This window comes from Lissotriton vulgaris, chromosome 2_1 (genome assembly GCF_964263255.1).
Source record: "Lissotriton vulgaris chromosome 2_1, aLisVul1.2, whole genome shotgun sequence".
NCBI classification, from domain to species: domain Eukaryota; kingdom Metazoa; phylum Chordata; class Amphibia; order Caudata; family Salamandridae; genus Lissotriton; species Lissotriton vulgaris.
In genome coordinates, this window is record NC_141687.1 from 1,419,431,015 (window position 1) to 1,419,457,863 (window position 26,849).

The 26,849-nt window shown below is 44.2% G+C and overlaps 1 protein-coding gene across 3 annotated transcripts in view; it reads left to right on the forward strand.

Annotated features, from left to right (window-relative positions):
• The window catches only part of NMI (N-myc and STAT interactor), a 179,160-nt gene that overhangs the window by 98,048 nt on the left and 54,263 nt on the right, over positions 1–26,849 (forward strand). For all 3 annotated transcript variants that reach the window (XM_086957244.1, XM_086957245.1, XM_086957246.1), the window contains exon 6: positions 16,119–16,225. In XM_086957244.1, coding sequence (XP_086813370.1) covers positions 16,119–16,225 — 107 coding nt within the window. The remainder of the gene's footprint in view (positions 1–16,118; positions 16,226–26,849) is intronic.

A 26,849-nucleotide genomic window follows, 5' to 3' on the forward strand; every position in this document is an offset into this window, starting at 1 on the left:
GACCTTGGCCGTCCGCCATGCAAATGCAGCCCTTTCCCTTCTACAGCCAGATGATCCAATGATAACCTGCCAAATGTCACTAATTGACCTGTGATAGATTGGCTCAAAAACAGTCAAGCTTACCTTAGTGGCAGTATGTAAAGTATTTATCCAGTACTCAAACAGTAATAAAGGGAAAATACAACATAAGTAAAATCCCAAACTAATTTAGAAAAATTTAGCACATTCTTATTAATACAATGAGACCAAAATGACAAAAATCCAATCAGTAGAACCAGAGAGATGCAATTTCAAAGTTTTAGGTAAGAATAGTGCCTAAAATTCCACCGCCCCATATGCGGTCATCTGGTTGTGTTAGCCATGCGGGAAGTCACGAGTTCAGGCCGACTGCGATGGTGTACAGGCTGGATACAAGGACCAGGCTAGGTCTGCTGAAAAAGTTACCTTCTCAAAGTACAACACAAAGAGTCTAATTTGCGGTGGTGTAGGCCGCGAGGAGCAGGGAGGTCGCCGTGGATAGTTGGCGCTTTAGCGCGAAGTGTAGGCCTGGTGTACCAGGCAGTCGTCACTGTAGCATGAAGATCAGACATTGTGAAATGTAGTTGCTGGAGCTTCGCGTTGGCGGTCACTAAAGGCTGTCGTTGCTGTAATGCGATGTACAGATCTCGCATTGCTGGTCATCGCTGGCAGTTGCTGTAGCGCGAAGAGTAGGGTTCACCGTAATGTGGATAATATCTGATTGACATGCAGGAATTACCCACTCACTAACTTTTTTTTGCACAAATGACTGTAAATGCTCCTTTGATAAGATGAAATGTGTGCTCCTTTAGGGGTGCCAAATCTAGAAGGGTATAGTTTTCAATGTTGAGCTATTGTTTGCACATTGTTTCGTCCGAACCGGCTTGTTGCAGATCCCACTTCACACAGGGATCAGCACATTTCTCCATTCAAAGATCGTGCATGTGGCCTAGAAATCTGCAAATAGCTGGATTCTCTCAGTCTTAAATTAGGGTTGCAGTCAAGAAAATGCTGTGACCATGGGAGTTATCATTGGTCTTGTGATTAACACCTACAAAGTTGTAATTTATTTTGTATTCTGAAACATTTGCATCATGTTTTCTCATCTGAAGTTCGACTTCTAAACATACACCATCTTCATGCGCAGTAATTGTGGGATATTGTCCCAAATGCCCTATTTTCTTTTTTTCTGTATAAAATCTTATTTGATTAGCTATACAAAGGCTTTGTTACTCTTTTTAGACATTATCAAGTACCAGCTGAACAGGCATAGAAACACTCCTCAAGATACAAAGTGGGCTGAACCATTCAACATTAGGTACTACACACAGCATCATCATGCTCGGGATTGGTGAGTTAATCAGGCTATGAAGTAGTTCCACCATCCACAGTCTCAGTTACAGGCAATAGTATAGGAGATGTCTACTTACAGTAGCAGACCAAGAGTGTCAGGAACATGGGAGGGCTTTATAGTAACCTCAGCTGGCTTACCACTTATCACGAAAAGGCAGCAGAGTCACTAGATGAGTTAGTTTGTCGCCATGGCCTGGCTGGAGAGATACTGACTCCAGATGGATTCGAAGATATGTAGCTGATTGTTAAGTTTATATATCAAATGTTCATGAGATGCCATCACTGCCATGGCCTCACACCATTCTGCTGGGGTTGGGGGGACTTGCGTTTCCATTGCTAGAGTGTGCATAGTTTTGCCTTAACCTGTGCAGGGGCCAGCCAAAATTGTTTGTCTGTCCAAAGCGGGCCTGGTTGGATATGGTGAAGTAAAGCCAGCTCGACCAAGGGGTGGAGGTCGAGATCCCTGGACCAAAGCAGTGAGTTCCAGACCAATAAGCCTGAATGGGGTCATAGGACCATAGGATGTGAATGATGATACCCCCAGGTTTGTGGCATCTCCAGCAGACATCAGAAGGTGCAAGACCAGCACCGAACGGCTTGCATGGGGCTCAGTGCCAACGGTGAATGATTTTAAGGTAACTGAATTTGAATCTTGATTCACAAAGGTACTTGCCTTGTTTGGTAATGAGAGCGGTCCAAATTTTGTCCATCGGTGCTCTGAGAAGATATGGACACCAGTGGACTAGCAGGGCCTGTGAGGTTGTGTAGCAGGGTTTCCGTTCTCCCACAGAACTGTGCACAGAGATCTAGAACCTGGGTGAGTTAGGGTGACCCAAAACTCACCTTAGTATCAGAAATCCCCTTACCGAGCTAGCTACAGTGTCTCATTGGTTCTCATAAACTCCCAATGACTTAGACAATCCAGAACATGAACTTAGGGTACCTTAGGTATCGTGGAGCACATGAACACTCTTTCGTTATATAATCATTGCAAACCAAAAATGGGAGTCAAAGAACACACGTGCAAGTTTGAAATGTTTATTTTTCAATGCAAAGTTCTCAAACGCAGTATCTTATATAATACCAACATACATATTATAAAAATCAAAGTTATCAGCATAGTCACTAATCCATAGTAAGCAAATGGTGATAGCATATTATAATGCAAAAATCTATAGAAATCTGTATCACCTATATTTCGCGCACCCTATTTAGCATATTATATTATATCTAAGAAGGTCTCATTTGGGTTTTTAGAAGGGCGGGCCCATACCTCTAATGGTCAGTAGTAGAAGATCACATCAACAGCTACCAGCTCTCTGCATGCGAAGCATCAAGTGTGTTGATTCATTCCCTGTAACTCTATCTTAAACCCGCGTAGAGCCCAATGTTGGCAGCAACATTATTTGTGCTATGTCTAATGTGGTGCGAGGATCAGGCCTTCAGCAACCTTGTGTTAGGTTATTCTTAGATGGTGCAGTTCTCAGTGTGCAGACAGTTGTTCCAAGTGTACCAAGCACAACTGATATCAGAGCAATAACATATTATTCTCAAATAAATCACATCTTTCGTCTAGGTTGAAAGCCACAATAACAATTGGGTGTCGTGTGCAAACTGAAGCCGAAGGAAAATATGGTGTTTAAACATTTAATAAACTCATGCTAACTTAACACAATATACGAACACAGTAGGTTATCAACAAACCATAAAGTCCTGGGATTAACTTCCTGTACATTCCCCATTTCTTAAAATATATGTGTAGCATTGAGCCTTGTATCTATCTCATCTCACTTTCAACAGATATCAGCTATAAACAACTCTTCAGTTAGTAATATTGCAGAAGGGTTCCTTCCTGCAGTTGAAAGTGCTCCTGTAGTTCATGGAAAGGCCTAATTTGCCTTGCTGTCAGTACCTGGGACAGAAGAAGTATACCTTTCTGCTTCCACGTGGCCTAGCTGAAGGGATTGCCTGTTTATAGGAGCCCAGGGTTATCCCTACCAGGTCCCTGGAGATGAAGGCAGCCATCTAAGTGGAGGAAGAAGTGCACCTTCTTCCATATTTGAAACGCAGCCGATAGCACAGGGTTGTCCAGGGTTTCTTGCGGGAGGTGTCCAAGGTAGAGCGTTTGTTGGCCCGTCAAAAAGTGTCAGAAGGCTGTTTCAGAAATCATTCAGTGTGGTGTTTTGCGGTTTGGAACAAAGTTGTAGGCCATTTGTGAGAGATGTTGTGCATAGTAGGACATGGTAATGACTGGGAGTCTCGGGCCAAGAAATGTGGTGTCCGCATATTGTTATGTATGGCTAGGTGAAGTTTGTCCATCTGCCTACTATAAGACTTGATCAGGCCATCTAAATGGCGGAGTAATGTTAGCAGGAATGAAATAGTTAACATACCAAACCAAACACATAGTCGTTGTATGGGGCCACCACCATTTTTGTCGTTTGTGCACAGGTTCAGAGAGACTCCATTTCACAAAGTCCTGATGTATTTATTCAAGTAACGGTAAACGGATGGACTGGACCATCGTATGAACTGAGGAGAAGATCCCAATGCCAAGGTACTTCCTTTGAACAGGTTTCTAGGCCAGGGGATAGGTTGATAAGAAGGCCGCTCTTGACTTGGTCATCATCGGTAGCGCCACACTTTTGTTCCAGTTGACTTTGTAACCGGAAAAAATTGAGAATTCTTCTAAGACTGTCATCAAGGCTTGCACTGAAGTTTCGGCAGAAGAGAACGTAAGTAGCATGTCATTGCGTCTAGCATGATTTTCAGATGACCACCAGCTTGGGGAGGTATCCTATCTTTTCAGAGATGTGGATTGCAGCGGCCAGCAGCTACAGTCCTAACCGGAAGAGCAAGGGGAACAGTCAGCATCCCTGGCACGTTCTGCGGTTGTTGGAGCTGGTTTGCAAATGAACACCTTTGCTGACCAAGCTGGCAGTTGTGGAGGTATAGAGTCAAGAAGTCATTGCAGTGAAGTTGTGTCCAATACCATGCTGGCCATGGTATGGAATAAGTATGTCCACTCCACCCGGTTTAAAGCTTTTTCCATGCCGAGGGAGAGAGCCACTTTCTCATTTACCATGGATCTGGAGAACCATAATAGATGAAGCAGTGTGTGGAGATGGTTCCGAGATGGGTGTCCAGGGACAATCAATCAATCAGGGAGTTTTAAGCATGCTACTCACCCGTGAGGGTCTCTAGGTGCTGTGGGGTGTAGGAGGAAAGCAGCTCCGGTCAGACGAAGAGCCAGGTCTTGAAGGTCTTATTGAAGATGTGCAGGGTGAGGACACGTCTGATGTCGATTGGGAGGTCCTTCTAGGTCTTGACCGCGATGTAGGAGAAGGATCTTCCACCGGTTCTTGCTCTGCAGATACGCAGGGGTTCAGGGAGGTCAGCGGATCAGAGATTCCTCTTGGGTACTTGGAAGGAGATTCTAGCTTTGAGATATTGGGGTCTGGTGTTGTGGAGGCATTTGTAGGCGTGGGTGAGTATCTTGAAAGTTTCTCTCTTCTCGATGGGGAGCCAATGGAGGTTTCGCTGGTGTTAGGTGATGTGTTTGTGTCTAGGGATGCCGAGGACGAGTCTGGCTGTGGTGTTCTGTATGGTCTGCAGTTTGCGGAGCAGAACCTTGTTGATCCCGGTGTAGATGGCATTTCCGTAGTACAGTCTGCTGGTTATGAGTGCGTGGGTGACGGTCTTCCTTGATTCGGGGGCAATCCATTTGAAGGTCTTCTGGAGGATGCGGAGGGTGTTGAAGCAGGTGGAGTTGATGGCGTTTACCTGCCAGGTCATGGAGAGAGGAATCGAGTACGATGCCAAGGTTTCGGACATGGTCCGTGAAGGTGGTGGGACTTCCGAGGGCAGTGGGCCACCAGACGTTGTCCCATGCAGATGGGGAGGGTCCGAGGATGAGAACCTCTTTCTTCTCCAAGTTGAGCTTCAGGCAGCTGTTGCTCATTCAGGATACAACGTCCTTCATTCCTTCCTGGAAGTTGAGTCTGGTGGTGATGGGGTCCTTGGTGAGGGAGAGGATGAGCTGGGTGTTATTGGCGTAGGATACTATTTTGAGTCTGCTTTGTCTGACGATGGCTGCAAGGGGGGCCATGTAGATGTTGAAGAGCGTGGGGCTGAGTGATGATCATTGGGGTACTCCGCAGTTGATTTCTGTGGGATCGAAGAGGAAGGGTGGAAGTCTGATTTTTTGGGTTCTGCTGGGGAGGAAGGAACGGAGTCAGTGAAGGGCGGTTCCCTCCACTGCTTTTTGTGTACCAGGTAGGGTAATCCTTCTTTCAGCCGTTTGGCTAACACTTTAGAGACGATTTTAACATCACTGTTGATCAGGGATATTGGTCAGTAATGGGTGAATTGCAGAGGGTTCTTTCTGGGTTTCAGTAGCACTGTTACGTAGGCATGAAAGAATTCTAGCATTAGGCTCTGCTTGTGCCTCCCCAAACTTTATGCCCAACAGGGGGACCAAGTGTTCCACCGTTCTTCCTCAAAACTTGATTGGGAAGCCATCCTCCCCCAGGGTCTTTACGAGGCATGCTTTTGATAGCATCTGCAATATCATTATTTGTAATGTTACCGTCTAACTGTTCACACATAGCCGTAGCAAGGACCTTGTGGGGCAAGCGGTTCATAAACTCATCTGTAACGATGGTGGATTGAGCTTCCGAGGTGCATAGATGGGTATAGTCTGACTTAAACTCCTCGCTTATCTCCCTAGGATGAGTATTGATGGCTTCAGATCCATCATACAGCACTTGGGTGGTCATCCGAGCTTGTCGCTGTGTGAATTGCTAAGCACGGAGCCATCTTGCTTTTTGTTATGTTTGCATTTCTATTGTGGGAGCCGTTTTAAAGCCTTTTGTGCAGATTCGGAATGGAGAACATTGAGATCACATTGTTTCGAGTCAGTATCTGTAAGTGGATTGGTGTTGGGGATCATTTGTATTGGTCATGCGCTTTTCCGACTTCCCTCTCCATTTGCCTCTGCATGGCAGCAGTTATGCGTCTTGTATCAGTGTTTTCTGTCATCATGACACCTTGGATATAGGCTTTACCTGCACACCAAAAGGTTGGCTGCGAGGCTACTGAGTGTTTATTGAGGGTGATATAATCTTTGAGGAGTGCCTGCCATTCTCTTTTTTAGAATGATTCCGGATAGTATTGGGTATTCATTCTCCAGGATCGGGCGGTTTTAGGATGAATTTGTAAGTCCAGCGGAGGAGCAGTTCTAGATTGGGTCGATGGTTGTGTTTGAGTCGCCCCCAAGAAAAATTAATGAGGACTAGGGGCCCACAGGTGTTTCATGTAGGCGGGCCAATAAGGAAGTTTTAGCTAGGTTGGGCACGTAAATCGAGCCCACTGTAAGAATATCATTGTTGATGCATAGTATAGCAAGAGCGTCACAACCATGTGGATCTGCCATGAGTGGGCAACTCATGTCGGCAGGTTTTTGTGGCTCAGGAAAGCTATTCCAGTTTTTCTGTAAGACGCTGGGTTGTTGGCTGAGGCGCCTGGTTACAGAGTAGTCATGGATCCCAAAAGTTTTTCTCCCACCCAATCCCTTTGCTGCTTGGCAGAGTCTGCCGGGGACAAATGTGTTTCCTGAATGAGTGCAATTTCAGGTTTTTTAGACTTTAAGTAGTACAGTACCTTCTTTCAGTGGGCATAACTCGTCATGCCATTGATGTTTAGGGACCATATCATCAGGGGTCTGGTCTGTGACATCTCTGTCAATAATTCATCAAATCAGAGAGGGGAGGAAACATCCTGTGGTTGCCACTGCAGCCTGTATTGATGAGCTGTACAAGTACTTGTAAGGCAGCAGAGCACTTTCACAGAGAAGAGTTCTGGCCTTCTTGCAACACATGCAATAGGTTTCTCTTGGTGCAATGGCATATTGGAACAGTGTTGAGGGTCATGTTTATCATCACGATTATGGTTTCAAAGGTGAGTGAGATTTGTCTCTTTCCTGGAGTAGCTCTCTCTTAGCTGTAGTTGATATAGAGTCTATATAGTCTTTAGACTATTGGGCGGTCATGGAATTCTCTAGTGCTTCCATTGAACGTCAGGAGAACTACTGCTGGGTGGAGCAGGCCATATAGGATTCCTCTTTGTTTGTGTGCTGGTCAAAGTGTTAAGAAATCATTCTGTAGGATATTCTTGGTGTATAAAAAAATCAGCAAAGAAGGCCACCTAAGCGTTGTATTGCTACATTAGCCTTGACACTTTGCCGCTGGTAAAATGAGAAAGATGTGAGTATAGTGCAGAAGGTAGACTATAATCGGCCTCGATTGTGAGTACTGGGTGTTCGTTTCGCCGCGTAGTCTGTGTGAATGCTATATATCCAGTTGGGGTTGGAAGGTGAAGCTTAGTAGGCGGGGAAGAAAGAATTTTAGAAACTGGATAAGGTTGTCCCCCTCCTTCAGTTCTGGCCCTCCATAAATTCAGATGTTGTTCCGCCTACTCTGGTCCTCAAGATCTGTCAGTTGTTTCTGCAGGAGCGTCCATTCCAATTCCCAGTTTGGTCCTGTTGCTTGTTGGTGTTCCAGGTTAGTGAGCCATTGTTCCATGACACAAAGGTGTCAGTGGAGTGCAAGATTTTAAGCACCTCCACCGCTTCCGAAGATGAGTGCTCTAGGGACTCCAGAGTAGATTTGATAGCCTTAAGCTTCTTCATCAGGGCATCGAAAGAAGAGGATTCCATAGTTACAGGTGGGGTGGCGGTCTCCGGGCCATAAATGGAGCCCCTGAAAGCCTCTGAGAATATTAGTTGGCAGGTAAATTTTTTCCTGGGCCTTGATTTGAAGGTAAGGGCAAAATGGAATCTGTATGTGCAGTATGCGCTTGTTAAGAGTCTAGTAAAGTTTTAAAACTTAAGGGTTCTGGGTTGGGCCTTCCAGTTACAGGTGATGGGTACCAAGAGTCTGCAATATAATCGACAAAAAACCTCATCTGGCCCAAAGATGGACACCGTGTGAAGGAACAAAAGGTGGGTAAAACTGCTGTTTAAGTCTCTTGCCTAATCTCAAGATGACCGATGTTCTGGAGAAGAGGGGCAGACAAATCCAAGATAGCAGTCCAGTAACCAGGCCTGTAAGGCAAGGGCAATGTGGCTGCAAGAGAAAGGTAATGTCCCCAGTTGTTTAACCAGCATTCGAATGGGAGGCCGCTATCTCGGTATTTCGAGGTGGGCTCTGGGGCAGGACAGGTTTGGCTAAGGAGGCGGTTTGCCATGGTGTCAGCGCCACAGCAGCACCAGCACAGGCGTCTCCAGGTGACTCAACACAGGATGGTTGCTTGCAGTCTCCTACGGAGGCGGCTTACTAGAGGGTGAACACCATAGCAGCTTCAGCACCTGGGAGCCTGTTTGCCCCTTGTCCCTGGGTTCATGAGGTCTGCCTTGGGGCTGTATGAGGTCGCAGCTTACGCAGGTTAGCCGATGGGACTAGGCCTCTCCCAAAGGCAAAGTGCTTCCTTGGGGGCCAAGTTCAGAAAACCAGAGTATCTCGCCTGTCCGGCAGATGGATGTTAGCTGGAGAGTGGTAGTGCCGTCAACGATGCAACAAAATCAGTTCATGGCAAGCAGTTCTGTGAAGTTTGCAAGTTGGCTGGCTGGGGGCTGACCAAAAGCCGGCCATCATAATTTGGACCAGGCTCTGCCCTCATGTCCCTGTTTTTACTGTTAACAAAATCAAATGTTCAATTGCACATTAGCTATAACAATACACCTGCAGATGATGTACTCTGTGGACAATTAGGCCATGGCGGACATAGCCAGGAGATACAAAGAAAGCGGTAATTAGCTCCTGCATTTGCATATCATGTTTATAAATAGCAAAAACGTTATTTAAACCGTGCAAATTGTACACCTAGGAAAGCACTAGTTTACTTATCTCTGAATCACCCCATATAAATAATTTTATTTTGTATTTCATTTCTTTTTTTAACAGCTCTGAATGTGTAAGTTTTCGTAGTTGATTTTCAGAATGAGAATATATACTTCTTTCATGCTGATGCATTCATAATCCGGGCCATAGGGCCTGAATTAGAATTTGGCTGGCGGGTACTCCATCTTCTAATTCATTCATAGGGAGAAGGCCCTGCTCCAGGATTTGGGATCTGAGAGGGCAAAGAAGAAGCATGAGTGGGCCGCAAAGATGAGTTGTGTTGTCCAGAGTGTCCCATGTGTCTGAGAGCTCTGGGCATGCTGGATGGTCTTGTAGGGATGTGAGCTGCACACCATACCTACTGCCGGGTTATGTCTACTTATTTTAACTGGGTTTTTCTAAAGGTTTAAACTTTTTGGGCTTGATCTCTTCTGCTCTCTCCACCTCACCTCACCCTCCTTTCTTTCTGTCCCTCCCTCTTCTCTCCTGACTTCACCCTGCTGCCCACTCGCCTCAACCTTAACTTCCTCGCACCTCACTCTTGTCACATCATCTTTCTCTCCACATTATCTACCTGTTTCCCTGCTGTGCCCTTCTCCTTCTCCACTTCACCTTCATATTACTCGCACCTCACCATCCTCTTTCTGCCTTATCCCACTTTCGCTCACTCCTGATCTTGCCATCTTCTCACCGTGCGTCAACTTACTCTCACTGCTCTTCACCCTTCTATTTCTGCCTCACCTTTCTCTCTCTTCCTCGCCCTTCTCTCTCTTCCCACTGTTCTTTCTTACCCCTTCTCTCTCTTCCTCACGCTCCTCTTACTCTCTCATCAAACTACTTCCCCAGACTCCTTTTTCATCCTCCTCTCACACCATCTTCTTCTTCTTCTCCTTCTCTACTTTATGATGCTGTCAAATTATTTGTTACCTTTAATCAAATCTCTACATTTGTCGACCTGTTTCCATATCATTCTTTTCTGTCCTCACGTTCTCCTCTAATCCACCTCCATCTCTCATCTATGTACCCCATCACCTTTTCCTTTGGTCAAGACTTGAGCATCTTTGGTCATGTTTATTACCCCTTAAAGCTCAAATTCCGAAGGTTGCCGTGCGTTTTTCAAGTCTTACGATGAAAGGATATCACTGTCCCGCAGCTGTGACTTAATTTTTACCTATTATCATTGGTATTATTAGGTAGTTATGTGCGCAACCATTCGAAATGCCAAAAAACATCATATTTACTTAAAGCTTAAATAAGTACTTTGTTTATCCAGAACAATGATAACTTACCAGTTAGAATTTTATTTTTTGTAGTGCTTACTGCCTGTAGGAAAGTTGATTATTATTTGGGGGAGCGACTGCCCACCTCAATGGATAACACTTGTCAGGGTAATCCCTAAAGGTCAGTAAATTTACCTGAGCTCAACCCTTGGTAGTGGTGGCAGAGAGCAGACAGTTATGCAATACCAAACCCTAAAAAGTCTAATCACAAACTAACAAAAATCCCAAATTGAATAAGAAAAAAATTGATTAAAATTTAATAAGCAAAATGACACCAAACCAACATAAATCTAATGAGGAGATCTGGAGCTATGAGTTTTTGAAGCTGTAGGTGAAAATAGCACTAACAACCAAAAAGAGCCAATGTTAGTCAATGACTAGTAACTGTACACAATTTGAGGCCAACCACAGTGGAGCTCAAGTAAAAAACACCACAAAGTGGATTAGTCCTGGTGGAAGTCTGGGAGACAAAAAGTTCAAAAAGGTTTTCAGTCCCACTTCAAAAAGGGACTGTGTCACTCTTAAAGAAAAATCCTCCTTATGCTGAAACTGTAGCTGATGCCATGGAACCAAATTCAAGATACCTGAACCAGGTTGGCCGCATTGACGCTCTGAAGCTTTTGAGATTTCTTGCTGAAAACCTTATAAGTCCCAACTCAGAATGAAAGTTAGTTGATTTTTTGGAGTTGCGGAGATCTCTGTGGGTGATGGAGATGAAAATCAATCTGACTCTATGGAAGTGATGGTTGGATACTTACCTTGGTGGGTTCCATTGAAACTCTTGAGGAATATTCAAAAGGTTCCAAATTGTTCCGATGCCCAAACAATCACAGAAGTACACTTCTGAGGCCCCAAGGATGTCGGTAAAGTCACTTAAAGACACTCTGGGTGTCAGGAAGAGACCAACTGCAAAGTTGCAAAGGGAAAAATCCTCTTGCAGCTTGTTGTGTCCCTGTAGCCTCACAGAAGGTGAGCCAGCTGACATTTGGAGTCCACTTCTTTGTGCTGGATACATGAAAGAGGAGGTCTAGTCCTTTAGGACTGCTCTAAGGTCACAGACAGCAGGTTCAGTCATCTTCTGATCTTCCACAGGCCCAGACAGTGTTCGAAGGAGGGTGCCATTGAGTTACCCGTTTATGGTTGGCACTAGGTAGGGAGTGTGGGTGACTTATGGGTAGGGTAAACTTTCCCAGGCCTTGGCGTACCAACTTTTTGAAGTATTTTCTGTTTGCCTTACTGCAAACCTGCCCAAAATTGTGGCATGGTAATTCCAAGATGGCCAAAGTCTTCAGCCACATAAAACTTGGGGTCTGAAAGTCTGAGGGTGTGTATTATAGAAAAGACTAGTGTCATCCCAAACCTAACACTAAAATTGAGTTACCCACACCATAAAATTGAGACAGAAGTCTGGTGAGACAACGGAGAGCTAATGGAAATTAGAGTCTAGGAGCTTCAGCCAGGGTAAATCTAACTTTCTAAAAGTTTTTCTTAATCCCACAATGCAATTTGGTGTTTACATTTTTTTAAAATAGTGATTTAATTATTTTCATTGCTGGTCCCAACCCCAAAATAGCAGTGTTAGTGTTTTAATTTGTATTCTGGTTTCGATATACGACAGCCAGTCCTGCCACAGTGAAAATAGCTTTTGGGACCTTGTCACTGTAGGGACATGGTGACATTCATCTTCTATGCGCCCTGCTTTCAAAACATTATGCACCATACTTTGAGGGTAGGTTTTACACTGCAGCAGTCAGGTTAAAAGTTACACTTAAGCCATGTTTTGCAGGCCCAATCTTTGGATCACTCAATAAGTGCTGCAGTCCACAAGTGGCATTTAACTTCCAGGTCCATTTTCTAGACCTTCAGAAGTGACTTATAGGCAGTTAAATGCGTCAATTAGAAATAAGACAATTATCCAGTGTTTAAAGTGGGAGCACATGCATATTACTCCTGCTTAGCAGGGGTAAAATGTAAAGGGTTCCAAAACTAGGAAAATAGTTTCCAGAAAAAAAGTGAAAAAATCAAATTATGCATTAAGGTTAACTAAATTGTGCAGCTTAATGTGGGTTGTATTACTTTAATATTTTGTTATTTTTTAGAAATGATAACACTCTGGAAAAACGTTTAATTCGATTAGTACTAGTTTAAAATGCAACTGCAGCAATAAGCAACTGAAAGGATACAAGTAACCCTCTGCGAAGGACCTTGCACTGTACAGCAATACATCACTGCGTTTTAGTAACTTTTGATCCGTTTAAAATGGTTTTTTGTTAAGGTGGCAAATCCATACTTAGGTAAACAAGGCTGTGCCTGAAGAATCACATAATTCCAGGGGCCCTGCCCATTGGCTAGGAATAGCGTCACAACAGAAAGAAACTATAACTACCCACTATCAAGATATATCCTGATTGTATTCTCATTTTCACGTACTTTTCTTGCAGTGCCAACATCCTTCACACGGTTCTGCCGTAAAACTGTTTCCATCTTTTATGTGTTGTATGAGAGGAGCGTGTGGTCTTGATATAGTCGGGATATCTCAGTTACCCTTTCTGATTTCACGTGCACATCAACAGCAGCCATTCTCATGACCTCAGCCCAATCCCCAGGCACTTAAAATAGCCCAAGACATTGGCATAATAGCTGAAAGATACATACTTATGCTTTTTCCTGCAGGCCTGTGTGATTGTTTTTCAGTAAAAAAAATAACAGAAGATGGTTTCCTGCTTGTGAATGGGCCTCGGATGGGCCCTGGGAGGGCCTAGCCCACCTGGCCCACCCTCTAGAACTGGGCCTGGCCCAAGGGCAGACTGGGTATGTGTGACGTCTTGTCAGAGTACCTGTTTACCAAGCTTTAAACCAGGCCCTTATGGGCACATGCATCAATATTGCATTTTGCGATTCCTTAATTGCGAAAAATAAGGAATCGCTATTAAGGAATTGCAAACTGCAATGCATCAAGAAATCGCTATAAAAATAGCGATTTCTTAAAATTCCTTAATTGCGATTCTCTAATTGAGAATCACAATTAAGGAATACCTCCCCATCCATTCCTATGGGCCTAGAGGCCCATAGGAATGAATGGAATTGAATTGAATTGAATTGAAAGGCTCTTGTATAGCGCATGGCTACTCGGAAGCATCCCAGCGCCTGATGTCAAATAGAAGGATGATGCAGAGTTTAAGAGATGGGGCTAGCTAATCTATAACCTGGGAAACAATGCTGTTTTTAATTGTTTTCGGAATGCCAGCAGGTTAGGTTCCAAGCGAAGTGGAAGCGGAAGGGCATTCCACAGCTTTGCTGCATTTCGCGAGAAGAGACGGTCCCCAGATCGAGCTCTGTTGGTCCTGGGTGTTATAAGGAGATTTTGCTGGTTAGAGCGAAGGTGCCTGGATGGAATGTATGGTCTGATCATATCATTCATAATGGGGGGGGCCATTCCCGTAGAGAGTTTTGTGGACCAGACAGAGAGTTTTAAAATGGATCCGCTCTTTTATTGGGAGCCAGTGTAGGGTCCTTAGTGAGGGAGCTGCGGAGGTACGATGGCTGGTACCAGTGAGTAGCCTTGCTGCGGAATTTTGAGCTATCTGAAGTTGACGGATGACTGAGGTGGGGGCTCCTAAATAAAGTGCATTCCCATAGTCCAGCCTTGACAAAATGAGGGACTGGACTATGGTTTTCTTAGCGGTTTCGGGTAGCTGGGGAAGGATTTTACGGATGGTTTTTATTAGACCAAAGCAGGTAGCCACTGTCTTTTTTGCCTGGGTTTTGAAGGAAAGCTCCGTGTCGAGCCAAAACCCGAGGCTTTTTATCTCCGTTTTAGGGGTGGGTCCGGGGCCCATGCAAGGGGGCCACATAGAGGGGGTGTTAAAGGTGGCCTTTCTTCCGAGCAACATCAGCTCGGTTTTTCCTCCGTTTAATTTTAGATGGGAAGCGTCCATCCACTCTGCGACTTCACCCAGGCAGCTGCAAAGATTGTTCTGGGGGGAGTCCGCCTGGGTGAGGGAGACTACTAGCTGGGTGTCATCAGCGTAGCTTACCAGTTGGATTCCGAAGGGGGCCACTACCTCTGCTAAGGGAGCCATATACACATTAAACAGTGTGGGGCTAAGGGAGGAGCCCTGTGGTACCCCACACTGTAATGGTATTGGGAGGGAGCAGTTGGTATCTGAAAAGACCTTAAAGAATCTATTGCTAAGAAAAGATTCAAGCCATTCGAGAGCTTTACCTGTGACTCCAATTCTTTCTAGACGGGCAAGGAGGACACGGTGATTAACCGTGTCAAAGGCGGCGCTGAGGTCCAGGAGGATAATGGCCGCGCTGCCACCTGCGTCCAGAATCCTCCTGGATACCTCGACCACCCTCAACAAAGCTGTTTCAGTTCCCTGTCCCTTTCGGAAACCTGTTTGTGTGGGATGTAGCAGGTTATGGGACTCCAAATAGGATGCCAGTTGTTTATTTACCCATTTTTCAGCAAGCTTGCTGATACCGGGGAGAAGGGAAATGGGGCGGTAATTGGAAAAGTCATCAGGGTTGAGATTTGTTTTTTTTAACAGGGCCTTTACCATGGCTAGTTTCCAGTCTTGAGGTACTATCCCGGACTCCAGGGAGGTGTTAACAAGATCAATTATGTTTCTGCTTACATGGGGGAGGACTAATTTCAGGATAGACATAGGGGCGGGATCAAGAGGGGAACCACTCTTTATGGAATTAAAGAGGGATGGAAAGACATTCTTAATTTGCAATTCACCATTAGAAATTCGCAAATTAAGAATGCAATTTCAAGTGTGCAGGGGTGTCCAAAGGACACCCTGTTGCACCCCTGAAATCTGTTTAGAAGTACATTTTGCACACTCACATGCCCCAAGGGCATGTGTGTGTGTAAAATGGAACTTTGAAAAATGCACTTTAGTGCATTTTTCAAAGTTTTCGCAAATTACCATGAAGGTCAACTTCATGGTAATTTGCTCCCCTTATTTGCGAATTTGCTAATTTTTAGAGTTTGATGCATTGCATTTAAGGAATCTCAATTTGAGATTCCTTAAATGCAATCGCAATTTAAGAAATCGCAATTTTGTGATTTCTTAAATTGCGAAAATTACAAAAATGTTAATGCATCCCAAAAATGGGAATTTCATTCGCAAACGGCTGAATTTTTCGATTCGCACCATTTGCGAATGCAATTTCCTTTGATGCATGTGCCCCTTAGTCTCTTAAGGTGGGACATATGACTGCTTACTGAAAAAAGCGGCTTTATTGATGAAATTCCCTTTATAAGTAGGTCAGTGGAAACATTACATTTCACATAGCCTGAACACTCATTTGTACACAGCACACACCAGTAATGACTATTCTTGAGGTTTGGGGCCAAAGCACACTTTATCTCATTTAGGTTTTTAATAGAAAATGTTATTTGGCTTATATTTCAGAGTGGAGCTCTGGGTACCCCTCAGTGTTTCTGTAAAGTGTTTGTTCTTTCTGCTTCTTTCAAGGTTTATAATTGCATATGCGCTCACTAAAGAAATATATATAATATTCCAAAACATGTTTTTTTTCTCTTATTTCCTTGCAGTGGCGCAGAACATTATTAAAAAGAAGAGACACAATGTAAACCTGGACACTGTAAAAGTTGAAGCGAAATCGATGCCTGTTCCACTGGAAGCAGGATTGAAATTTGAGGTGCTTTATATCCAGCCAGCATGCCATTGGTGATATTTTAAGCCTGACCTGATTTTTTCTTAACAATAGACCTAAGAAATATTTTATTGAAAAATACAAACTAGAACAACTGTGGTAACGAGTGGGGGGTGTACAACCATTAATATTTATGTCTAGCCCTGTGTACAGTTTTGTGGGCAGGTAAGGCTGCCCATAAAACATGTAATCGGTATCAAAACTAGACTTACCTTGTACACCAGAGTGATTACAATTGTATCAGGAGCGGAGGTTCATCGGGGCACATTTCCAAATATACATAATAACTATACATATTAAACAGACACGGGTTTGACTCTAGCTGCAACTGCTACCACAGTGTATTGGCCCACATTTATATAATTGTTGATTGTTTTACTACAAAAACTGGTGTATTTTTTAATACAGACCTTTCATGTTGTTTTGTATTAATTAACATATTTATGAATAGAGTGTTGTAACATTTGAATTTATAAGCTGAGGTGTGGCTGCTTAATAATTACAGACATATTTTGAAACAACTCCAAAATGAACTATTGTTTCTGATCTAATAATTATACGTTTACGAAGCTCTACTGGTTTAAAACAGATTTACGAGTTGTGGAAGCTGTTCTGTATGTTTGTGGAAATGGCGTGCAAGGCGTCATATTGGGATGCGTTTTAGATAAACCTCATGCAAGATCAATGTAGGCTATATTGATAGATAGGGAATATTGGGTTAATAAGTGATAGTGGAAGACACAGGCGCTAATTTGAGGGGATAGTGCAGCTCTGAGGAGATTCCAGGTACCCCTCTTGAAAAGAGGAATTTGAGAGTCTATGATAGCCTCGTGGGGTAGCGCAGGAGGTTATGATAGAAAACTTAACAAGTAACTGTGGTTTACAGGAAGGACTTCAGGGTGTTGAATTGATGTTTTTTTGTGTTTGTTATCTACCATCGATGAGTACAGAAGTGTTGCTACTGTTTACCCAGTGGCGGCTGCCGACCAGTTCAACTGGTGAAGCAAGCATTTGAGGCACTGAAAAAACTCAGCAGTCTTTATAACGGGCCCTGATTGAGAGCTCTGGAGCGAGTTTTCCTCCGTGTCTGACAATAAGTTAAAATACATTTAAAAAATACCTAAAAGATTCACTTACCTTCTGCCTCTGCCCTCGGTGCTTCCCCATCTCGTTGTCCGTGCCTCCACCAGCACAGATTCCAAGAGCCTCAACCAACTCCCCCTTCCAATCAAGGTGCTGCTCTCATGCTGCACCAGCATCATGACAGAAGCACCAGGATTGGCTAGAGCGCACTGACTCCATGCTCACCGAGGTACTGGGGGCCTGTGCTTACTCCCCACCATCTGTCTAAGACAGCTGGGTGTAGAGGTTTACACTGTGCATGTCAGGCTGGCCGTCGCAAGATAGCCAGCCAAAGTGACATGCGCAGTGTGAACTGGTGGAGAGAGCACCACTCTCCTGGCGCCAGTCATCAATAGTGGCCCCACCCCCAAACTCGGCTCGGACTAGAGAAAGGGAAAAATAAAATGGTAATAAATTCAATTTATTACCATTACAATTTTCACCTTTGCAGCACTGGCAGAAGGGAGGCAACACTCTCTACCCTAATAGAAGGGCTGCAGCTGTGTTTACGAGGTTGAAGATGACAGTTGTGTTGAAGATTATGACTGAAAAGCTCAAAGACTTTTATGTAATGTTTTAGTAATTTGTAGGGAATATAGATTCATGCCTGTGAGACGGGTATTAACAACTGGTCTTTGCATATTCATGCCTTCTGCTGTGCAGGATTAGGGTGAGCGTTTCAACCATAATGGAAAAAAGTAGCATTCTGTATTTTGAAAAGGTCTAATACAAGCACGACATAACATTCCTGATTACATAAGACATCACAATTTACAGAATTCATTACAGAAACCACCAGATACTTGAATATTATCAAGACCGATGTAGAGTATGCTTGGCCCATGACCCTGTGTTCAGTAACTGCTGGTGCATTGTACTTAATGATTTTGATTTTTAAATATATTTTATTGGTTTTGTACAAACAGAATAATCGTTGTTTGATTCACATATTGTTCATGTTACATTGTCATTCTATACACATCTATGCTACAAAGTGTGTTACTTTCCAGCAGTATGTCCCTTCTTTTGTGGGCGAGATTATACATCAATGAATATTTATTACAAACGTTCCCAATTTCTTAACTCCGTAGTCCCCTTCCCTCCCATCCCCCCAACCAGCTCAGCTCTTTAGAACCTTTCTCCTATTGTTTGTAATGTCTCGTGAGACTATCCTTATTCCGTTTATTTTTTTTCCCTCCACGTCTGTGCAATGTTATCATTATGGGGAGTTCTGGGTAGGTGTTAATGTTGCTGCTTGCTTACTCTTAATGCCTGCCACCATTGCAGTCCATGCACTTAAGTCACCTTCCAGATTTTCGTCACGTCTTACTTTTTTCATCCTTACTGCTTCTGCTGTCGCCCATTCACAAAGGTATCCTAGCCACATTGTTATGCAGGGTGGGTTTGGGCTTTTCCAAGATATCGCAATTCGCCTTTTTTGCTGGAATAAACCCCAACATTGCTAATCTCCTACTCAACTTTTTATTTTCTGGGGTCGGTAGTAGTCCTGGCAATACTGTTTTAATTTATTTAGAGATTGTCCATCCTGTGACCTCTTCTAGTATATCTGTGACTTCCGCCCAGTATGAGGTTGTAACCGCACATTGCCAAACCAAATGCAGAAAATCTGCCTCTCCTGTCTTACATCTAGGGCATTCAGGTGTCCGAGTTGGAAAAATTTTACTTAGTGTCTTGGGGGAGAGATATGTTTGATGTATATAATTATATTGGACTAATTTAAACCTTGGATTGGAGTTCGCTTTCTTAGCTCCTTCATGCACTTTGATCCATTCTCTTTCTGATGATAATCCTCCCAAGCCCTCCTCCCAGCGTGCCTGAACCGGTAGGGTCGGAGCTTTCCTGTCCTCCCTAAGTGCTCGATACAAATGAGATTAGGCGACCACCCTGTGCCATATAGAGCATTGTCTGGAGCACTTTTGCAACTGGTGACGCTCATAACTCACTAGTCACATGTGATATCTTCCTATATTGCAGGAATTGCCCACGTCCTAGTTCATATGCCTCCTCCGCCTCCTCGTGGGAGATTAATTGTTTATTTAAAAAAAGGTCTCCCATTGTGAGGCAACCACCTTCCTTCTATTTATGGATGGACATGTTGTCTGTTATTTTAGCATCGGGTTGTATCACCCACAGCGGCATATCTGGCGCATAGGGGGCGTGACCTACCACTTTCTTGACTACACGGTCCCATACTTGTTGGATTATGTATGGGAAGGCGTCCAGTTCCCCTGCCCCTCTCATTAAGAGTCCGGCGAGAGTATCCCTAGTACGTTCCAGCTATCAGTGTCTTTTCCCAATTGTCCTTATCTTACAGCCAATGAATTGCATGCTGAAACTGTGCGGCCATGTAATGTAACTCAATGTTAGGAACCTCTAGTCCCCCATCTTGCCCTATTGTTTGCATTGCCGTTAAGCTCACTCTCTTGCGTTTCGATCCCCACAACAGTTCTATCAATAATGTATCTAATGTTTTAAAGTAATGCACTGGGATCTCATAGAATGAATGTTGGATTATATATAGACATCTTGCAGGACGATCATTTTTATAATTGCATTTTCCCCATAAGGGACAATGGTAGCCCTTGCTAAAAGCGCACAGAACCCCGCACCCCGTCTACCACCCTCCCTATGTTTAATTCCAAGTGTCTCTCTGGTGTATTTGCCAGCCTAATCCCCAGATATTTGGGATCAGTTTCTGCCCATCGTAATCCCACCACTGGCAATGATTCCCTTGGTTGTCTGGACAGCCAGCCCATCGGTCATACTATTGATGTGTTAGCATTTGTTTTTAATCAGCAAGTTCGCCAAACGTATTCAGTATTTTCAACAATTTGGGAATCGCTTGAGTGGGCTGTCAAAGGAATATTAAAGTATCATCCGTGTACATGGAGACCACATGTTTTGTGTCGCCTAACTTTATTCCCCAATTATCCATTTTTTTCCGCGGAGATTTTGCCAGTGGCTCCATGGCCGCCGCAAATAATAATGGCAGTAGGGGGCATCACTGTCAGGTGCCCCTCTGCAACGTATATGAGCCTGGGGGTTATCGTAGAGCAATCTCAGCCACTTAATATATCCCTCACCCAGTCCAATTACTCTCAATGTTGCCTATAGGAATGGCCTGTCCAGGGAATCGAAAGCATGTTCTATATCTAACTGTGTCAAAGCACAATCCTTCGTTTCTATAAGTGTAGAATGCCACACATGCACAAGCCATCCCAGGTTGTGGGTGGTGCTACGATGCAGAATAAAACCAGATTGATCCTGATATATCAGAGTCGATATACAGGGCAAGAGTCTATTGGCTGATACCCCACTTAGAATTTGTATATCTAGGTTTAAAAGAGAAATTGGTCTATATGAAGTTGGGATTCTTGGGTTCCTGCCTGGCTTAGGGATCATAATCGCAATAGCCTCCCTCGTGGAGGTTGAAAGAGACTGGACTTGCAGCGACTCATTATACACCTCCAGTAATCGATCAACCAGTAGTGGTGCAAATACTTTATAAAATTCAGACGGAAACCCATCACTGCCCGGGCTCTTAGTTGGTTTGATCCTCTTTATAGCTTCCAGTATTTCTTCTTTTGTGATCGGGGCATCTAGTCCTTCACTTGTCTCTTGGTCTAATTGGGGCAAACCTAGTGCATTAAGGAACTCTCCTATCACGTCTCTTGAAAGGGAGATTAGCTTTGCATATACCACCGCCATATGGTCTGCCAAAATATCCAGAATAGCAGCCTGGGTATAAACCACTTCTCCATCTATCTTTCTTATTTCTACTATAGACGATATTGGTGCTTCATTTCGTATTATTTTAACTAAGAGTGCCCCCGATCTATCACCCTTCATGTGCAAGCGTTGTCTATATGCTGTATAATTAAAGTTCTCCAAACTATGTATGTCCTCCATTAAGTCTTTCAGGACATTGACCCATTTCTTTTTGCACTGAGGGTTGGTATGTAGTTGTATTTCCATTTTGTGTAGTTTCTCCTACTGTGATTTAATATCTCTTTCAAGCTGTTTTCGGACCCCAAATGTAGTCTTCATACACACTCCTCTTATCATTGGTTTAATTGCCTCCCATTCTGTCGCTCCTGTATGAGCTGTCCCCCAGTTATCTGCAAAATAATTTGTGATCTCCTCAGTAAGGGTCTTTGCAAAAGGGGGGTCTGATAATCCTTCCACCCGTAATCTCCACATAGGTATAGGTGGCCTGGGGCGTTTAACATCCATTGTGAGCAACTCTGGTGAATGCTCCGATAAATACCTAGGAAGATAAGTTATGTTCAGTGTGTCCCCCGATATAAAGCATTGATCAAGTCGGCTATATGTGTCTGTTGCTGGAGTGTGGCAGGAAAAGGATCTTTTCATTGGATTCCTTACTCTCCATATATCTCGCATACCTATCCCCGCTAACAAGTCCATACGTGTTCGGATCATGTGCAGTTTGGTGTTATGTTTTGAGGGTTCTCTATATAGGAATCCATCTTGGACACAGTTAATGTCTCCCATTAGAATAACTCCTGCCCCCAAGTATGGAGTTGCTACCGAGAGTAGCGCCAGGAAGAAGTCCCGGAAATCGATGTTCGGGGCATATACATTAACAAAACATATCTCTCGTCCATCCATCCTAGCGTGTTCTAATACATATCGCCCCAATGGGTCAGTAACATGGTGAAGGTATTGGAAAGGGACACCGGGGGCTATCCATAAAAGAGCCCTTCTAGCGAATCCTGAGCACGAGGTGGCATAAATATGCCCCCTCCATCTTTGTTTTATACATGAAATCGTGTCCCCCCATACATGAGTTTCCTGCAGACACGCTATAGATATCCGATACCGTTTTAGATAAGCAAATACACGCTGTCTTTTTTCAAATATTGCGATTCCCCTCACATTCCAGGTAAGTAATTTTATTAGGGGGGGGAGCCATAATCTCTCAACACTGCATAGTACTACACACCACGAGTGGATTTTCAGTGACATTCTATTTGCTGTAGTATTAGGTCAATCTTCCCATGCCTCCCCCCTTTTGAATGAACACATAACTAGTGCACCATGCACAACAAGATTATCCTCAGTCTCCCACCACCCCTTTTGCAGTCGTGTGAGTTTCATTGCTAGCCATACAACAAAATTCAGCACTTACTGCCCCATACGACCCTCCACCCAATTCTTATACAAATTTATAAATTACAATGGGAATAGGCAAGGCAAAAGTCTATCCTGGCCTCGCAGATTCCCTGCACTATTAAACTTTGGCAATTGCTATGCTAGAGGACCGGAATCGCCTAGGTGCGAGATCACTCTCCAGCTTCCCAGGCAGACCTGAAATCTAATGATGGAGTTGTTTACCCGCAGCCGCCCTTTGCATCCCCTAATCCATCAATCATCCTAATAATAATATTGTTTCCACTTATACAATGCCCACAACGCCTTTAACTTTTCAAACATGTGTAATTCCACATCAGCATATTGTGGTATTTAGTCACTTATCTGCTCCTTTGGCCAGTAGAATTCGGAGTAGCGTAAATCCTGTTCAGTATCACCATTCTCAGTCTCGGTGGTCCTGCGTCAGCTCTATTGATTCCGGCACAGTCTCGGTGTCCGACACCTGCAGAGTGACGTAGTGCAGGACTTTAATCTGATCTCTTATCAATTGCCGTATCCACCCATTTCTGTCGCCTGGACCGCCGTCTGTCCTGAGTCGAAGGTTTCGCAGTTTAGTTACCTGTTGAACCAGTGGACGAGGCCAGTTGTTGCCCCCTCCTCCTCCTCTGGTATCCATCCAGTCGCTTGCATCTTCTACAGTGAAGAAGAATAGTGCACAACCTTCGTTCTCAACTCGCAGTTTTGCAGGGAACATGAGACTGTACTTTAAATTCAAGTCTCACAGTCTCCGCTTAACAGCGATGAAGGATTTCCTCAGTTCCTGCACTCTTTGAGTATAGTCCGAATACACTGATATTTATTGGCCCTCAAAGGAGAACTGCCCCCCTCTGCGGGACATTTGGAGGAGAAGGTCCAAATCTCTATAATTAAAGAGTTTTGCTATAATGGCTTGAGGTGGTGCTCCAAGCCTGGGCATCGGTACTAGTGCTGTATGTGCTCTTTCAATATTAAAGAATTTTGATAGTCTATTGGGGGCAATTTCTCTGGTTATCCAGTCTTCCAGAAATAGTTCCACCGAGGGGCCCTCTGCTTTTCCGGGGAAGCCAACAAATCTTAGGATGCTCCTTCTTCGGAGTCTTCTGCCCTCTCATCTAGTCTTATGACCTGTTTTTTTTAGTTTGACCATGGTGCCAGATAGACTTTTCATTTCTTTCTGTAATGTAGTGACATCCTCTTCTGTGGTAAACACCCTGTCCGAGACCTTTCGTGAGTTGCATCGTAACAAGTTTACTTCTATGGCCACAGCGTTGATCCTGTGGACCATATAATCTCTAGTTGTTTGTAAAGCCTGCATCACATCCATTTGCGGGGGGGGGGGTTGTTGAGGTCTTTCTCTGTGGGAGCTTTCCCAGCATTTGCGTCCCCACCAATACATTCCAGCCCTGCTGTACCGGGTGGGCGTAGTTTGAGATTATATTCGCTTGGACTTTAGATGTTTTGTCTTTAGTCACGTTGTTCCCAGGTGCCACCTCCCGAATTCCAGTTACCAGTGATCTCTCTTGTAGGTCGCGTTCAGGAGATTGCACTCTTGTCCTGTGTCTTGTAGCAAATCTACGGTGGTCCTCTGTATTACGACTGATCCGGTCTATATATCCTCCCTCTTACGGTCACAGGCAGTTTCTAGTGACTTTGTGAGCACTGGACCATGTCACCCTCCACTCCGATTCACTTCCCCTAAGACTGGTTGTAATGGTGTGTCCACTTCCCATTATGTAGATCACCTTGTAGACCTTTTCTTTATAGGATCTCCCAAATTATGGATGAGAGCTACTCCTCTCTGTTTCCTCCTCTCTGCAAATCATTACAGTACCTCACGTAACTAGTATGAGCCCATCAGATCTATTCTCAACCAATGTTTCCCTTAGGCCTCCTAATCATCCGTCTTTATCTTGGTTCTTCTTCCCTAGTTGTCTTCGCCATATGACGGATCCCAGTGTATGCTTAGTATTTCTTTTCCCCCAGCTGAGGTTCCTCACACTCCCTGGGGGCGCGGCAAGCACAGAACCTCCACCGAGCCCTGGTATCTCTTTACCGCCGCTCGGAGGGGACAGCGCCCAAAGGTACCACCCGGGGTGCTGTTATGGTCCCTGCACTCACCGCGGCTCAATGTCATCTCCAGTTCCTCTTTAGAGGGTCGGGCCTTATCCTCTCCTCAGCCTCAATTCCTCTGCGCCACAGCTTGTCTCAATTCTCAGTCACTCGCCTCCACACTCCACCATCTTAAGATTCTTGTACCGGCGCAGCAGCCTGCCCCCACCTCCAGCACACACCACCAGGTCAAGCCCAGAAAAAAGGCAGCTGGTCCCCAAACTGAGCTGTACAGCCGGCGTTCGATCCTCTGCAGCTCAAGATGGCGTTGCTGCACCCGATGATCATCGTTGCCGACACCACTTCTCCGGATCGCCTGTCGGGTCTGCAACCCTTCCACTTTTGTTGGGTAGGATCCCTGTGTGACTCTCTCTGCGTTGGGGCTTCTATTTAGGGCAGCATACCTCAGGATGTTCACAATATCAGAAATAAGACTAGTTCCCTTGAGACATATACAGGATAAGCTAAAACTTAGCTTTAAAGCAACTAACGATAAAATCATGAACTACTACAATTCTAAACATAAAGTACACATCAATTTATTAAAGTAACAGAAATAAACAGTTTACATTTATACATCATACAGTTGCTAAAAAACATTTAACATTTCAACTAATAATACAATCTATTGTGACCTGCACAATGCAACTGACAGACAAAAATTTGTTGTAAAACATAAAGAATTGTAAAATACAAGTGGTACATTCAATACTACAATTTCATCACTCCCTAGTTTTATGGCCACAAATTTGTATATCAACAGGGGAGGAGAGGACTTGAATTGTACAGGAGTTTGGCGTCAAACGGCAAACTCCTGTACAATTCAAGTCCTCTCCTCCCCTGTTGATATACAAATTTGTGGCCATAAAACTAGGGAGTGATGAAATTGTAGTATTGAATGTACCACTTGTATTTTACAATTCTTTACGTTTTACAACAAATTTTTGTCTGTCTGTTGCATTGTGCAGGTCACAATAGATTGTATCATTAGTTGAAATTTTAAATGTTTTTTAGCAACTGTATGATGTATAAATGTAAACTGTTTTTATTTCTGTTACTTTAATAAATTGATGTGTACTTTATGTTTAGAATTGTAGTAGTTCATGATTTTATCGTTAGTTGCTTTAAAGCTAAGTTTTAGCTTATCCTGTATATGTCTCAAGGGAACTAGTCTTATTTCTGGGTCCAACACCCCACTTCCCTTGACTAACTCAAGGGGTTCCTCTCTCTTCTTACAAAATGTTCAAAATATCAGCCCGCTGCGAGGAGCTCTGCAAAGCACGTCTAACCAGCCATGCAGCCAAGCCACGCCCCTCAATGTACTTAATGGTTGTGGTCCATTGCATGAAGCATGTGCACAGAACATGCTGGGCTTGCTGCATGCGGAGGCCAATTTATGGGTTGCACAAGCATAGTGGGCCCTTCTTGTGTAGTTAGGGATAGAGGGCGCAATCCACAAAGGAACCTGAACTCCACCTGCCATACCACAGCCTAGGGAGCAAGAAGATTTTCAGCCCCTTGCTCAGGCCAAACTAAGCAGGTAGGGAGATCACTTTCCCTCCAGTGTTGGCAGCGTCACTAGCCACTGTGGTTACTAGGATGCCTACCCTCCATTACCATTTTTGTTTTGACCATATTGAGTGGAGTTCTTCCCAAGGTGGACCTCTCCAGCAATAGTTATGCTGAAGAGAAAACCCTAGGAATAGGTTGAGTTTCAATTTACCTTGCATCAAGGAAGAGACCGAGTTCAGTGTAGACGTTTGAGTGTTTCAGATGCAGGGCGTTGTTGGAGGCCCCCCTTTCATCATGGCATTTTTAACATTGGAAGGACACTCCACACCCATAGAGAGGGTACTTCCTGTCATGGCGCTTCCTGTCATAACATATGTACCCATTGGCATGATCGGGCTTTAATCTCCAGGGATTGTTCCAAGGTCCTGGTAGATTCCCTGATAAATAATAGGGTGTAGAGAGTCCTCTAGCAAGCGGTTTATACTCACTTGTAGGTATACTAGTACTGTAGTAGCCATGTTGCTGTTGCGTGCATTTGGTATCTTGAGGCTTACCCTCGAGCTGCTTACAGAGACCAGAAGAGTCCCGAGGGTGGAACCAGATCTTCGCTTACCTGCTCTCCTGTGATTCACACTGCACCCTGTTGGGCTTTGTAGATCTGATTTCCCATCCATTCTGTGCTGCACATTTGTCC